This window comes from Pleurodeles waltl, chromosome 2_2 (genome assembly GCF_031143425.1).
Source record: "Pleurodeles waltl isolate 20211129_DDA chromosome 2_2, aPleWal1.hap1.20221129, whole genome shotgun sequence".
NCBI lineage: Eukaryota > Metazoa > Chordata > Amphibia > Caudata > Salamandridae > Pleurodeles > Pleurodeles waltl.
The window spans coordinates 896,671,565-896,688,892 of record NC_090439.1 but is presented as its reverse complement, the minus strand read 5'-3'; the positions used below and the strand labels follow the sequence as shown (position 1 = coordinate 896,688,892).

Below are 17,328 nucleotides of genomic sequence, written 5' to 3'. Positions count from 1 at the left end.
CACTGGGCACTGGCAGAACGACCCCTTTTGGCTTAGGCAGGAAAATGACACCTTTCTAAAAAGGTCATTTTCAAAATAGTAATGTAAAGGCCAATTTGACTAGTAAGTTTTAAATGACCATTTAATAAGTCCTTGAACAATTTTTCAAGCTACTCCCAAACTGAAGTTAGGCATTACCAGTTTGCTATACTGCAACCCAGTGATTTCCTATGGGAGAGCCAGCTTTGCCACAGTGAAATACACCTTTGGAGGTTTCCCATTGCTTGGGTATGTAAACCTATAAATATACATGCCATACTTTTTAAATATCGTGCACCCTGCCCCATGAGCAATTAGGACCTAACTTAGGGGTGACCTACGAACTATAAAAAGGAAGGTTTAGGCTTGGCAAATGTTTTTTTTTCTGCCAGGTTGGTATAGCAGTTTAAAACTACCCACTAAGGCTGTAATGGCAGGCCTTGAGAAATATTTCACTCATTGTTGTCAAATATAACTCAAACTGCCGCTTGTGACTTTTACATCGAACCCTTCTTCCATTTGGCATTTCCCAATATTCTTCCTTGACTCATACTCTATTTAATGTATAAGTGTCTGTGCTTGCCAGTCTTATTAGATCTTTTTGGCTCCCTTTTATTTTTCCTATGCTGATGACATTCAGATTATCACCATCTCTGACAATACTCACTAAGTCGCAGCTAATTTCTGAGACTCCATGTATACAGTAGGCAACTGAATGAAATCCAGTTTCCTTACGCTTGATGAAGGTTTTGCTGTTTGGTAAGGCTGTGACCTTTTTGTCCAATGCCTGGCGATCAGAGGAATTAGGCACCCTACCGGCACCAGTAACTCTGCCAAGAATTTGAGCATTCTCTTTGACAACACCCTATCTTTATTATTAACAAATCACTGCCACCAGTTCTGCCATTTTATGTGTTTTAAAAAAGATCTTTCCTTTTATCTCCAACACGTCATACAAGACAGTTACTCAGGCCTTAACTGCCTCCCTCCACGACTACTGTAATGCTCTGTATCTGGGAATAAACTGGGCACTGCAATCTTGATCTCAAGTGGTGCAGAATGCGCCAGCACTCGTTATTTTTAATTTACCTAGACACTAGTTGGTAGTAAGGGAACAGATTCATGGTTGCAATATTTCAGTAGTATATCCCCTGTCCGTCATTTAAGATCCAATAGTAAGAGAGAGGTGGTGGTGTCTAGGATTATGCAGCAAGTAGGGATGTAAACTCTACTAATGTCTTCTAGCAGAGCTATGTAACTCACTACTTCTAGATAGTAAGCCCACCTAGAGTCATACTGTTTTTAACAAACGCATTAAGAACTAGCAGTTTATCTTCTGACCTTTCACTTGTACTTGCTGACTGAATACTTGCCTCTGGCTCGCAGCATCAAGATGCTTCCGGATAGCAGTCAGCTTTATATGTTTCTTTCATTTCATTTCTCTCCTTTCTCCATATGCCCAAATGTCCAGTGGGGAAGTTGCAAGTAAATCCATTCAACTTTTTGGGCTTTCAGGTCACAGCAGATTTTAGTCACCTTCTTCACCTGTCTGCCTGGAGGTTGCGTCTTTATCCACAGGGTCCCTCCAGTGATCCTGCATCACAGTTTCAACCTCCTTACTCTAATTTTCTGTGTACACGAGTTCTCAAAAGAGGGTTTGCTTTCCTCTTGGGCTGCTTGTCTCTCAGGATTTACTAAGCAGGCTTCCTGTGGGCCATGGAGAAATATCTCTCCAATTAATGTATATAGTCTAATCTCATAAGGGTTTATAGTTTTTATTCCATCCAGCCCCCTACCTCTCAGTGTGATTGCCTCTCATCCTTCCAGCTTCCACTGTTCTGCTTTTGCAGGCCTCAATCAACTCTCAGTACGAGTGATGTAATGGGCCTCCTTCATGTCACAGGTCTTCCATGTTTGCTTTGTTTAGTGCTCTTAATTTTTTTCCCTCAGGGCAAGTGCCATGACAAATGGCACGAACACCACTTGTATTAATCGAGCAGTCATTTTCTTTTGCTGTGGTCCCACTCTGTGAGCCCTTTTGTAACTTTTTTACTAATGAGAGGGGTATTCCACTACTACTCTGCACAGGCAGCTCGGGTTTCTTCTTTCTAGGGCCTGCCTTCTGTCAATTCTGGATTTTTAAAATCTGTTTATTAGGGCCACTCCACTCGGAGTAGGGCACTTCCGGACCGAGCAGTGACCCTCTCTGTACGGAAGCTGTCCTCATCCTCGGTTTTTTCAGCTTTCAGCAAGACTGATAGAAGAAAGTCTTAAGCTGCCGTTAGTGCCTATATTCTTTGGCTTGCCTCTTGACAGTTTGATTAATTATGAGCATTGATTTACTTTAATTTTCAAAGTTTTAATAGTAATAGCCCACACTGTATTAACACAAATCTGTTAGCACGTCGGAAGAAATCTCATAATCACAACTAGCAATCGATGATTTACACAGTCACTCCACTAAAAATATTCACCATCTTCTTTCTGTCCTTCCACATTCCAACCTGGCAACCTTGCAGAGTCAGAGGTGATACAACTGCTGTCACTCTTAACCAGCAAAAGTGACTATACACTTCAGGCAGCACTTCTAAAGCAGAGCGTGCTCGCATTAACCAAGTGGTTCACGATGCATCTGCATGCTGATTTACCATCTGCTGTCATTACAGATTAGGTCTCGGGCCCGGGCATGTTTTAGTCATTTTTGGTGAAAAATCCTCAGATGTGAAGAAACACAAAGACAGTGTGCATAAGCATAAGAGCTATGCATTCAGAGAGGTCTGATTGGTAGCGTGTGCGATGTTTGTTTGATGTGAGCAGTCATCATATGGCTTAACACTGAGCAACAGAATAGTTGCTCTGAAAAGGAACCAAGCATTATTGGTGCAGCACAAAGGAGAGGATGCGTATCATGTTGCAAAGCTAAGAATATTACGAACTGTATTGATGGAACACTGAGGATAAAAATGGCATTACAAACGCAGTCACAAAGCAAGTTATGTTGTAAATACTAGCACTGTGCTGATCATTTTGCCCTACAGATCGCCTTCCCCGCTTCCCCTTTCCCACACCCTTGCCCTAACCTGGCCACTCCAATGTTCAGCGCTATCGAGGCACTCTGACAGGTAGCTGAAGGTGGGCCTTGCAGAGCATTGTGCAGATCCTGAAGAAGCGGCTACAGTGACAAATTCTCTGTGGTGTATTTCTCATGAGAGTTTCACTGTCTGCATACAGCGTGGTACAGAGTAAAGCAGTTATGCACAGAAGTTGAGTATCTGGATGAACTTGGCTTTCTCTGAACAGTTGTGTACAGATTGAATGCCGTGTGTAGTAGAGGTTACCCATCTGACTAAGGTAGATTGTTAATGTGTTTGGCTACCCGTGAAGGGTATGATATAGTAGGGTCAATGTTACAAATAACAGAAGCTTGTTTCACCTAAGGGATTTGTATGTGTGGTGGCATTACTGATTATTCTGAGCTATTTGTACTTACTTTCAGACCTTCAATACCATATTCATTGAAAGAGTAATGTGTTCAAAAGAAGCTTGGATGATGTCAGCAGTGATGTCATCAATGACGTCATTAGAACTATCATAAATGATGCCATAGAACATGTCATGAGTGGAGTGATGTTGTTCTGTAGCCATTTTAGCTATAATTGTACACGTTATTTAGCAAACTAGACCTGCTGCTGTGCACTTTAACCTACACATATTTAAATCGGCTTTGTTTTAATATTTTAACATTAGCCACATTTGCAGTCTTGTTTTATTTTCCCTATCTAGCTGTTCTTTGCCTAGGCCAGCACTGTGTTCTTAAACAAGACATTTCTTTCACTCTGTGCTTTTCTCAAGGCTGCAGTAAGACAAGTTGCCGGCAAAAGTGGTATGCTTTGTCTCCAATGTTCACAGAAAAACACACACTCTTACGTGGGGATGCTTTCTTGGAACATCATCTGTTTTATTATAAAAACACTACTTTGACCCATGTACGTTACAGGGGGATTCCAGACAGATTACCATGATTGTATGCTGATTGCTGAGTGCTTTGCTGCAGCTGCTTATGTAGACTACAGGCCTCTTGCTCAGGTATGAGGGATGATGTCTTCCCAGGGGGAACCTGAAAGGAAGAATCAGAGCTTTACATGCTGTGCTCTAACATAGGTTATGTGGGAACTATCCCTACAAACCTTAGTGACAGTATGGTAGCGTTATTCTTGTGTTTTACTCTCCTTGTCACAATTTTAATATTATTGTGCTTCATCGTCCTAGTTATTGCAATACATGCTTTATTATCTAAGATGCAGTTACTTCAAGAAAACCTTATTGAACTTTACTCTGCCTCTGACTGTCCATGCATATGTGAGACTAATTTAACTGAGAGAAACGGATGAGATCTGAGTGACCACAATTCCCCTGAGGAGTCATGTATGTCATGCGCCCAGTTGCCCCAATCATCCCTACTCTTGAGTGGAAATGAGGCACTGTTAGCTAGCCGGAACAAACCCGGATTAGGCCGACAGGTGTCACATGGTGCGATATCAGACTCAGTCACCCGCAATAAAGGTGATTCTGCCGCCCGAATCCATTAGTCTCATTAGGATGATGAGAACCTACGCGACAACATGTGAGGTCATAAGCAGTCATGACAGGGAGCATGTTAACTATAACTGGTGAATTTCTGTGCTTTTTTTTAGTTCAAAACATTAATGCTCGCGCTGAGATGTTCATCTAACTATAAGGTCACTTTAACTTTTTGGTTTTTCAGTGAATTTCTAAGGTTTTTTTTTGTAACAAACAGATCTTTTAATCCACCTGACTATAATGTTACTTAAACCTTTGTTTTTTTCAGTGAATGTCTAGGTTTTTCTTTAACAAAGTAATATTTTATTACCGTACGTAAAGCCAAGGACGTATTACAGGCACGATATGTCATTCAAAATTGACTCTGAATCAGTTCTAAATGATGAGCTATTCTCTTGGGCAGATAGGGCTGATCAGTCCCAAGTAGGTCAAAGGCTTAACAGTGTTTTGTCATAATCCTTTAAAAAAAAAGATAGCAATGTACTTCCTAATAAAGAGCAGCAGGACTATTAGGCCTAGAAAAAGTGTGGCCAACACTCTGAATAGTGCCGTACACCCTTAAAAAGACCACATCAGTCATCAATTGCTATTACCATTCAATGGTATTTTTTGCACCCATTTCCTCTAAATTTTGAAATCCTTTACCGACACTCATTGAGTTAGGCATACAGGCATCGTCTTGGGTTTTTGAGTTTGAATAGAGTGATGAACATTGGCCATGTTATAATATTTTGTGAGGGAATATCCAAGAGTCCTTTTAGAGTCCATTTAACTTGCATGTTGATAGCTATTATTAACCGTGAAACAGCAAACAGTACATACATATAATCATATTTACAAGTATCTCTCCAAAAGAACATGGCTGAGCTAGACATAGCAGGTAAAGCAAAAGCTGACAAACAACAGTATAACAGCTACACATATATTTCATTTGTAAAACACAGTCATAAATAATCAACAGTGCTAGGCAAAATTAATACTCTTACAACATATTTCCTTCAGTTTGTGAGTAAAGTTGTAAAAAGCTGGCAATGCAACAGAACTGCCAGTAGGAACAAAAAGCAATCCATATGTAAAATATACAAACACTGGTAAGGTCAGAAGAAAACAGGGTGTGACTTTTGATTTGAAACTTATAAGCCAGATGTAATTTGTGGGAGCACTTAAGAAGAATGCTGTGTGGACACAATCATTTAGATTTTTTTTTTTAAACGCTGAATGTGGGGCAGTCACACATAAGATCTGGCCTGAACAAAACAAGTGCAACAAATAAAAATACCTCATCTCTATTCTCATACTCCTCGTAAAGATGCAAAGCTACTCAAAAACCACTTTAAGAATGAATAAAATAAATTATTATGGTGACTTGTGATGTTGTTCATTCAAGGTATTTCCTAGGTGTTACAAATCAAATAACATGTATAGGCCCATGTTGGGGTTAAATGCTACAGGGAAGTGTTCTGATGTGGTACAGAAGAGCTTGCGCTGAGTTGAAAGCCATTTTCTGTTCAGTGAGTAACGTGCACACCATTTAGTGTAGAAAACAGAACTCTAATTTGGGTCCGCAGTGCCTATCCAAAATCATTGCTCACATATCAGCTACAATGCTAGCCATGGGGCGCCATTTCCCTCTCTTTCTGTACCTCCTATCCCCTTTCGACCATGACATCCTAGCTCCTCTTCTTTATCCCCTACTTGTCACCTTCCCTTGCCTTCACTCAATCTTCTCCTTGAGCATCTCCACCCCGTCTCTTTACATCTACTCAGCTTTCTTCTCCACCTTCCCCCAATTTTTCCCCTTTATACTTACCATCCTCTCATCTGCTCTCTGCCCCCTTCACATCAAGTGCATCCGTCAGCACCCGCTTAAGCAGCAATTTGAAAGACATTATGACAAAAGCGATAGGGCTGAACTATAGAGTAGTAGCTGCTCACAAGTACAAGCTCCACAGCTGTATCGGTCATATCAATGAATGGTTGTTACCCTATGTACAACAACTGAAATTGAGTAGACAAGCTTGCAGGAAAAGATCACAATGAAAGGAAATAGCAATCAAGTAATTAACAAACATTGAAAACTAACCTTCAATCCAAGCATTGCTCCTGAATCTCTAGGTACACTTCCATCTTTTAATCGCTTGTTTAACAAAATTCGGCCAATAAGACGATCTCCATCTTTGGATGGCTGCCAGGTGACAGGATGCTAATATGTCAATGTAAAAAAACATATATGAGTGTTTCCCTCCCCCTCCCAAATACACTTAATCTACCAAGTAACACGTATTTCGAAATCTTACTAAAAAATGCTATGATTACACAGTGTTTGTATGCGTACAGAAAAATAGTATTAATTTGCATGCATGCACTTCTCCTAAAGGTAAGTTTTACTACTTCTAAATCACACAGCAAGCAAACACTCACCCAACACAGGCAGTGAGAGGAATGAACGTGATAGCCAATATGAAATGGCAGTGTAACATCTGGTCAATGCAAAATACATAATTTGGGGGCTTAAGGAAACTTATGTGCTCTTTCCTTGTGATACCAGGTTAATACAGTACACTTTCTTTCTACTTTCAGCAGTAGGTAAAATGAATTTTGATCATAACCGAGTCATCAAGCCCTAAATTGCATACTATGGTGGACTTTTCACATTAATTCCTCTCACTGTTTTAAACCATAACACACTAGCAAATATAGATAATATAAAACTAACCTACAAACTGTTTTATGTTTCTATAAAGAAAATTTATTTTTGAAATGTGTTCTTTCCAAGGTTAATCTTACACGTCAATTGTTTGGCCAAAGGCTTCCATCAACTCTCGAATTGGAATCATTTATCAGTTACCGAGACATTTAACAGTCCCCTTACTGCACATGAACCTATATTCAATAGACATGTGCAGACAACATGTAAATGTGAGATTTCTCTACGTTTTAAGTAATCATAGCGATAAATATTGTACAGTTTCATGCTCAATTAATACACATGCAAAACTGAGCATGTTTATATCCACCAACGCTAGCCACATCACACATCAAGCAAAACAGGTAAAAGCAAAGCAGATGGCAAACATTTCTCTACGACACAAAACCACACCAAAATGCAATGGCAACAAAATAAAACAACAAACATGACAGTGAAAGGGAAAAAAGAAAAACAACCTTTTGTGTGCATAGATCGAAAGTATCTTCCTTTTAATTAAAGGACTGCTAGGGAATTTTATTCAATAGGGGTGTGCGTGTGAGCAGTAAGCCAATCCGACAGCCTCCTCAATAAAGTCGTTAATCTTGAAATTGAGGACGGTAAGGTAGCATCCTCTGGGTGTAGCCACAAGACCAAACAATCCCAGTGACTGATTTTTGGGCTGCCACAAGGGGGGGTTGGTTTTGTTTTTCTTTTCTGCACCTTTGGAAAGCCTAGAATGTCCAAGATAGAGCCTCTCTTTCAGCTGTATGTAGATTGAATGAGTGACAGAGAGCAAACAAAGACCGGATGAGCAGGGTACAAAGGCAGGCTCCACAATCGCAGTACCTTTTCGCTATGGCTATGCTCCTCGTTAAGAGTGGTGCTACTGCACGTGTCTACCCCAGAGTCTTTAATCTGAGGCTCGGACCATTCCAAATCCTCTTCCAGAGAGTGGCCACCAAAGCCCATCATTCGCTTTTGCCTCTCAGACAAGCTGGTGAAGTCCGACAAAACTGCCTGCTCACTAGTTTTTCTTTTTCCCCTTTGACTGTCCCCTACAGGTGTGGAATACAAAAAAAAGGATACAAAAAAAGAAAACATGCAGAGGTGTAAATAAAACAAAAGAAAGGTGGAATGGTAAAGGAATCTAAATGGCAAGGCTCCGCATGTCTCACCAAAGACATTGGGGATGCCTCACTGCTATGCCAAGACGTATGGTCCAACCAGTTGTAATCCATGTCTCCTGTGAGGATCAGACAGATAAGACAGTGCAGTAAAGGAAAGCTGAAGAAAGGACAGATAAAGATATCACACACATGAATGCTGCAATTCTATTCTCCTGAATTCTTCGCAAGGTGCCATTTCATTTTTTGATCTTGTAATATTGAAAACTAGTCTTGAAGAAGTGAACTCGTTAATCAGTGCTAAACAGATAACATCTAGTTAGCGCAGCCAAGATCACCTATTAACAAGAGGAATAAAGAAAGGCTCTGTTCATTGGAAAGCAGGCAGTGCACTGGGCACACACATGGCACTGGGTGGTTAACATCTGGGAAACACGCAGCAGGTACGTTTTCAGTAGTTCACTGAAATTACTGAACTCACTAGAAGCCAGAATAGTTGCTTAGATCCGTGGATGTAAGGATTGTTCAGCGCATGAAACACACTTAAATGGACGGTATTTTATTATTATTTCAAAGGTACACGACCAAAGATTAATGATGAAATGTGCCTGCATTCCTGTTAGTTGTGAGATCTTTTAAACACATACATTCTCTTTAATGTTTAGTTTCTAAACCCAAGCACTGCGGCCGGGGTGTCCAAAGCATACCTTTCCTATACGAAAAAGTCTCTCTCTCTCTCACACTTGTTATGTAAATGCTCTTTCTCTTTGTTTTCTCGCCCTCTCTTCTTTCTTGGGCTCATTCACTGTGTTTCGCTCTCTGAATTTTCTTCTCCTACTCACCCTTTTTTGTCTCCCCTCTCTCTCTCTCTCTCTCTTTTGCTTTTTCCCTCTCTTGTTCACTCTTTCTCTACCACTCTTTATGTCCTTCTTGCTTACTTATTCTCTCTCTCTTCTATCACTGTGTGCATCTCTTTATATTTTGCTTATCCTCTCTCTTGTTCTCACTCTCTCTTTCTCTCTTCTCTCATAGTTAGGGCCTCATTACGACTCTAGTGGTCTTTAGACCAACAGGGTTGTGGTGGCGGGCTGACCGCCACATTACGACTGTGGCGGTTGTGCCACGGTCAGGCCACCAGCACTGCCAGTTTATCTCCACAGGAGGGACTGGAGGTGCTGGCGGTCCTAATCCTCCAGGGCAGCGCTGCAGGCAGCGCCAACCCTGGGGATTGCGACCCCCCTCCCCTTTCCGCCAGCATTTACATAGCGGTACTACTGCCACATAAAGGCTGGCGGAGACGGGGTGCAAGGGCCCCATGGGGGCCCATGCACTTGTCATGGGCAGTGCCGGGGCCCCCATGCACCAGCACCCATCACTACAGAGTGATGGGTGCTGGTGCACCTACGCACTGCAACATTGCCGCCGGCTCAATTATGAGTCAGCGTCAATGTTGAAGGCTGATCCCCGCTGGGCCAGGGGGGAGGAAACACTGTTTCCACCCGCTGACCCTGCAGGGAACCCGTAATGGGGCCTGTGGGAAGGTGGCTGCACTGGCAGCAACCTGACCACGTAAGTTTGGCGGACAACCTTTTCCGTCTGCCAAACTCATAATGACACCCCCTTAGTCTCTTGCATATTTTCACTCACTCTCTTTCTTCTACCACTATTTGTCTGTCCAGCTTTCATATTCTCTCTTGTCCTCTCTCTCCCTCCCATCACCCTGTCTCTCGATTGCCCCTTTTGCTTATTCTCTCGCGTTCCTTCTCTCCCTTATTTCCTCTCTGCTCAACCACTCTCTGAGCAGGTGAGAGGCACAGCTTTGCTCTGGGAATGAAGCAGCAATCCATTCTAGAATAGAAATACCCACCGAGGTGTTCACTAAGAAGTACTCTAAAGTATTATGCGCGCCAGTTGTGGCATACAACACAACAATTAGCAGCACATATCACAGAGGCCATGCCCTGATTGTTTTCAGAGTTAGAATTTGAAAAAAATAACTGGCACAGAAGTCTCTGGAAAACAATGCTGTACTGACCAGTCAAGAAATTAGCTCAATTTAAGATAACATTTCAAGGGCAGTTATGGAGTACAAAGAGTTATTGTTTTGCCTTATAATGTGTGCACCATCTTAGTCGTGTCACTGTTGGTCAGGATTATATTTAGATTACCACAAACTTTTGGAATTACACATTTAAAAGGAGTGCAATTTTACAGGAATGAGGAAGGCTACACATTTCTCTCGACCTGCATACACACACGATGCACTTGTTAAATTTGGTTTAAAAAATTGTCTTTGATTTATTTTACCAGGCCAGCACAAAGTGTTTCACTAAAGGGAGTTCTATTACTTTTCTGTGAATTGATGGTGTTGTAGAACGTACAAAGCTTTTGTAGATTGCCACAACAGAAAGGGACAATTGGCCGGCATCACAGGGTAATGTTAGCATTGATGTGTCACTAATGTGTCTCAAGCTATAGGGAACAGGGAATGAATACAAAATATTTCCTCTGATGGAAACTCTTGAACGATCGTCTCAGCTACTCCATTAGGCTGAGACAGCTGGCCAATGTGGCTTCACATTTGACAAATTATACTGAAACTCTCTCTGGGATGAGGTTATTATCCTTATCCAACAACTTTTTGAAAAGAAAGTGGAACCGTTAACAAAAGAGAAAGACACATGTCAGGGACACAGTAACAGACTAAAGGATAGGTGTTCACGACTTTAAATACAATCCAGCATAGTAATTTAACTTTTTGGAGTCTCAAACTCAGGAAATCTACACTTTAATGGCACGCCCCAGTGATATGATGAACTACAACATTAATTGTAATGACCTAAATGCCTCCGTAGCCACACCCAGCAACATTTCTCAATGTATATCTGTAAGGCTGACTCTCAATAAGCCTGAAAAAGGAAAATGCACAGGCACGTGATAGGATAAACAAGGAAACCTTTCAAATGAACAGAGCCTTTAAATATCATAAAGACAAAAGGAAGAAAATATGAAGAGGCTGTGCATAATCCCAAAGACAGGAGTACGGATTTACGTTTCATTTAATACATATTACCCTTTCCTACTTTTGTTCATGTCTTGGTCAAGAAGGTGACTGACTACTGTTCTGACCGCAAATATTACGGCTGTCACCACAGAAATCCACTGCGCTGATACCTTAATTTCACATACCTAAATTCTACATAAAATAAACTGTGCAAAGCTTTTCAACAGATAAATCCAATGGTAAAGAGGAAAACAAATTCTAAAATTGAATAAAAAACAATGTAAGTATTATTCAATGAAAGATCTGACGATTCACTAATAAACAGACATGTGAGCACATCACTAGGATTATTAAGCACAATAGGAAATTTGGCATTTCAGAGTCTATAACATTAAGCACCTAACTTTTAAGGTCTGTGTGCATTGTGCAGATGGAGGGAGCACTGTGACGGACATCTCTAATGGATCGAAGCAGGACAGCCTATCTAGCATTTAGTTTCACAAAAATCTAAGGAGTGCTTTGAATGATCTGGATAATGGGGAAAGACCTGTCATTAAAAATGCTAAAGGGAGGCTTAGCTGCTTTCTTTTATGATCTCACTAACTTGCATGACAAACCTACGCCTGTAACATCACTCACATCCCACAACCACAGTTTTTTCAATTTCAAATTCTATTAAGCGAGAAAAATAAGACTGGCAAACAAATTCTCTGGAAGATTGTAACAAATTATTTCCAGAACATGATGATATACTGTTTTATAGGAGCCACTTTAATAAAAGTCCACCAAAAAAGTGCACGGCCTCACTTATTTTATCATTACTTGAAATAGGCACACAGATGAGTGTTTTGCTCTGTTTTTCTAAAAAAAACTAACTGTTAAAAGTCATCAATTTGAACATATCAATCATTAATAAATAAACTTCCTACTAAAAAGCAAAGGGGACAATGTTCTCGTCTGTTGTGTGCAATCTCAGAGCACTGTACTTTATACAAGGTACTTTTTTACCTTCTGTCAGCAACAGGGGGAACACAGGAAAAAGTCTAAAAGTGTAGAAGTAGTGTGCATGAGCCTCCCTTTATCACATTTATTACCTGCACGACCTGCAAGAAATGTTGACATTTGCAGTTCTTTTACAGTAAGACACAAAAAACGTCATATTATCTTTAGGAGAAGGTGGACTGGATGTGAGAAGAGTTGTCGTTAGACACAGACAAGATTATTAATTTCATTCTGGCACCCTGGGTAAAAGCTCTTAAAGAAACTATCATCAAGGACCTCCATGTCTAGCCCAGTGTCATTCCGGATATTGTAGTCCATATAATATTGCTTAACGACCATGTTTCAACACTGAATTATCAAAGGAGAAAAAAAGTGAAATGTGAAAAACAGACTGCCCAATACAGGGTAAACTGGACATTGGTTCCTCAGGAACCTTCTTGCTCTGCAAGATGATTTGCCATCCTATGCCTTCATTGTTGGATTCCACTTACAATTGTGTCCGTAGGTCACTAAAATGAGGAATTAGTATATCGGGAAGTTCTAAACTTTTCTTGCATCATGCTCCTGAAGCATCATAGCCTCTATTTACGAATGAATACGGAGGAACATAGATAAGAGAGCCTGCACCTCTGAAAGGAGCCAGTCCATTTAAGCCCCAGTACTCCTACTTTGCAATGCTGAAGTACAAAAATAGGTAATAGCCATAAAATGTAGGTTTACTGCCCACAAAAACTGAAATAACCACATAAAACACCGAGCATATTAGAGGTACTGTGGGCAATTTGCCATCCCTGCATGGTCAGCCCAGATCGTTTGCTTTTTTCTGATCTTATGTTTAATTACATACTGACCCTGTGAACGGTGACACTACTATTTAGTGTAACAGTGTGTGTGCTCTGTCCCCAAAACTGTACTGTAAACTCGGTTTCACTGGTGTATTTAACTTTCCAGTAAGGTCATTTTAAGTTGGTGCAGAAACTGTACACGTGGGATGGATGTTAAATGTCACAAGTGGGCTAGATTGTGTTTTTATACCACCCACATATATGAAAAAAACATGTTTCAGGAAGCACCAATATGCTCTGCCTGGGCTGCAGCTGAAAAGAAAAGCACCGCAGTAACCCATGGCAGGGAAAAGTGCCTGTGACATCTAGATAAACCTATTTGTATGTTTTATTGATGTCCTCGCTACAGTGTGTCTTGTAAGCACACAAGGCTGGTCGCTTAATGTGTAAAATTGTGGCACACTGAGGCCCACTGGCATTTTCCATATTATAATGGATTTGCCACATAATCCATCATTTGATGCATAGTCTGCAGATCTCAACAAAAAAAAGTTTCTAGCTCATGCAAATCAAAAGTTATTAATAGCGAAGCAGCCTGTTTGGAAGGCCCTTCGAAAAGACTGACAAGTCATCTTTTATGCTTATTTTTGTGTTTGCGGGTCAAAGTGGTACTACTAATGTCAACCTTTGCTCACGTAGTATAAATGTGTAAAATGTGCAAAACAATGAGGTAATATTATACATTACGCCACATAATTTGCTATTTGTTCACAGTGGACAACTGCCAAAATTGGTTTTCAATCTGCAGGTAAAGCTGCATTTTCCAGGGCAAAGATTAGCTCTAACTAATATCATTATTTAATTTATCCATCTGAGAAAAGGCTAGAGGTATGACTAACTAGGTGGTGAAAGTTGATTTTCATAAATTTAGTGGAAAAGTAACATTAAAATGTGTACTTTGTGGTGCCTGAGAGAAAACAACTTTAGAACTGGTCTGCCTTTCAGCACAGCTCAGGAGGCCAAATACACATCCTTTGGCTGCTTGCTAATGACCCTGCTCCTGGACAACAATGGGCTAGCCTCTGAGGTCAGAAAGGCTGAGTTGTTTTCTACAGGTCATCAATTAGCAGGCATTTGCAAGAAAAGTGGCAGATCAAAATTCAGCTTTCACAGTCCTTCCTTTAATTTACCAATGGCAAATGGCACTGTCAGGAGTAGCTTCCATTCATAACTAGGCCCAGTCCAGACTTTCTGGCTCCCACTCCAGCAGGAAGGATATCCTGTTCTGGCTCTGACAGATGGGAGGACAACTCAACACAATAGGGAAGCGGCTAGCAGAAAGACCAGAGGCCCTTAAGGTAGAGAATGGCTGGGCTATTAAAAAAAGGTGTGGAGATAATATGCGACAATAGCCAGAATTCAGTGCAGTTAGTTCTCTAACTACTAACTAGTTCTCTAACTACTGGCAATCCCACAGGATACGATTGGCACTTCACCACAACCTTCTCAGACCACACCTGAACCTGGGAAGAAAACATCTTCAAGAAAGCAGACTCTGCTAGACTGCTGGAAGGAAGAAGGCACAATGACTACTCAATCTTGCAAGCACATAGGAACTGGAACTGCTCTGCAAGGGTCATAAGGCTGGCCTACTGTTACCTGATACAGGCACACAGTGGCTCCCTGACCCCAGAAGGCCCAGCTGATCACTGAGGACTGGACTCTATAGGAGCCCTGACTGAAGCGAGATCTGGTGCCTAGAAGCCTTCCCTGAGGATTCCAGGGTTGCAGGAGTGACCAGGAGGAAATTTGTTAACCATGAAAAAAAGTGGGTCATATTTTCCACCTTCAGATGACCAGAGCTGAGGCTTACCCAGGGAGGGCGCTTATTCAACAGGAAAGAAAACAAACCAGATTCATACTGATGTAGTTTTATCCCACACTGAAAAGTGGTTTATAAAGACCTCACAGAAATGGCAATGGGTCCAGCTACAGCTTTCAGCCTTAGCTGATGGGTTGATTCTGAAAACCAACACACTGACTATCTCTGAAGGTAAACAAAACACTGGGCCAAGCAAGGCAGCAAATCTACCCCAGTGAAGCGACTTTTACTTCTCCTATTCCAGTTTTGTCCACTTGAAGCTTCAACATCAAATGCAATGTCTTCACTGAGAGCTCAATGACTATGTATTCAACATTGAGGGATCTTCACTGGCTTCAGCTTTGGACAATGCCCAGCTGGAAGACATTGAGCTCCAAAACGTAGACGAAGTAACAGGGTAATAACTTTGACCTGTTTGGCTCACCCAACCTCTGCTTCACCACAGTTAGCTTTCAATCACACATAGGTATCAATCAACTGCAAACTAACATTTTCAATGGCATTTTCTGTTTTTTTGTGCTTTTGTCGTAAATGTTAGTAATTCATATTTCCTGTTCTCCTTATTTTATTCTGATGATTTGTTTATTTACGTTTTTTTCTGTCTTTCCAAATTAGTTTAGAAATGTTATTGTGGATTTTCATAACTTTAAAATTGTTGGTACTGGTTTACTTTAGCACATTTCTCTGCAGAACTGCTAACTACTGGTGCTAGGGGATGATTGCTGGAGTCTTAGAAACAGGTTGCAACCCTCTTCCCTAGAGACAAGTACTGGTCTACATTGTTTTATCAAAGTACATGACATTGAAAGCCATTGTATTTCTTTTCATTTGAATAGACTTTCACATGAAAATTATTTGGTTAAAAGATTACTCACTGAAACATGGCATTTGATTTTCATGAAACTATTTGTAGATTCTTTTTTGTAGATTTTAAAAAAAAATGCTTTCAGAAGTATATTGAAACCTAATGCACTTCTAACCAAAATCCTTGTACTAACCTCTAAACCTAATCAAAATTTCAACCTAAACTTTACACATGGATATACTAAGTCTTGTCCATAACCTTTATCCTAACTTTAAACTTGTTCCTAACCGTTGCAGAGGACTTTTATATGTCCCAAGTCTCGACCCCAAACTTAACATTTGTGTTAACTGTGTCCGTTACATTACCTTAATCTTGATGCTTATTATTACCCTAACAGTAATGTATCCTTAACTCAAACCTTAATCCTAACCCTGACCCTTAATTTAATGCTGGCCATACTTTAACGTCTGTGCTGACCTTAATCTTCACCCTTGTCCTAACTTTAACCATAACCTTTCAGTTAACACTAAAAGACACACCACGAGTTCGCTGGAAAATGGGCATGTATGCCACTCTCCGGCCCCCAGAGTTCAGTCCTAGTGGGGGGCAGGGAGCAGAGCTGGATCACAACTTCTTCCCAGAAAGTCTCCTACGAAATAGGGAGTTCCGGGGAAATTGTGAATACTACACACATTCATTGTTATTATTCCACACTGGTACCATATTTCACACATGGTGACTGCTGTTACCAGCCCCATTGGGATTACTTTGCCACTAGTAATGCCAGTCTAGGCATGGACAGGACCCTCCCTATTACCTTAACCTGCTTAGCCTAATTTCAATTAAATGCAATTAGACACACTGCTCTGTTTGCAGTGCCTGCTTGTATTTTGCTTTTTTAATTATGTTTTATACATTTTTCAGTGAAGTGTTTTTTAGATGCATACCAGGATGGAATTACACAATCGCTGAGAATCACTCAGGTCCACTTGTATGAGAAATATCTATACGTGTAAGCCTCAACAAAGCATGGCCAGGGGTGGGGGAAAGCTAGAAAGGCATTAGTTATTAAGGATAGGTGCCACAAAAGGATAAAGATGCTTGAAGCCACTGTGGACTGTGTTGTGATAGCCAATCATGAAGCTCACTGTGCTTTACTTTTGGAATTATTCAGACCCTATCAAACCACGGTAGGTGCAAACGCTTTATCACTCTACTGTTGGGAAAATATATTTTGCATTGTGGGGTGGAAGTATCGGTTGAACTAGATACCCATCTATAATCCGTAACAGACATTCATAAATTGATCATATATTAGAAGACAAAATTCAGATATTTTTGCAAAGGACTCAATTCTATACCTTACAGGACAGAATGACCGCTACTCAAGCCAAAACAATTCAGCAACTTCTCCAGACCGTTCACAGATACTCTAACA

At 40.7% G+C, this 17,328-nt stretch overlaps 1 protein-coding gene across 1 annotated transcript in view; it reads right to left on the bottom strand.

Annotated features, from left to right (window-relative positions):
- Positions 1–17,328, bottom strand: part of RIMS2 (regulating synaptic membrane exocytosis 2) — a 1,513,920-nt gene that overhangs the window by 689,361 nt on the left and 807,231 nt on the right. Inside the window, exons 7-8 of the mRNA XM_069220600.1 lie at positions 8,135–8,343; positions 6,683–6,802 (exon numbers count right to left, since the gene is read on the bottom strand). Of these exons, the coding sequence (XP_069076701.1) occupies positions 6,683–6,802; positions 8,135–8,343 (329 nt within the window). The remainder of the gene's footprint in view (positions 1–6,682; positions 6,803–8,134; positions 8,344–17,328) is intronic.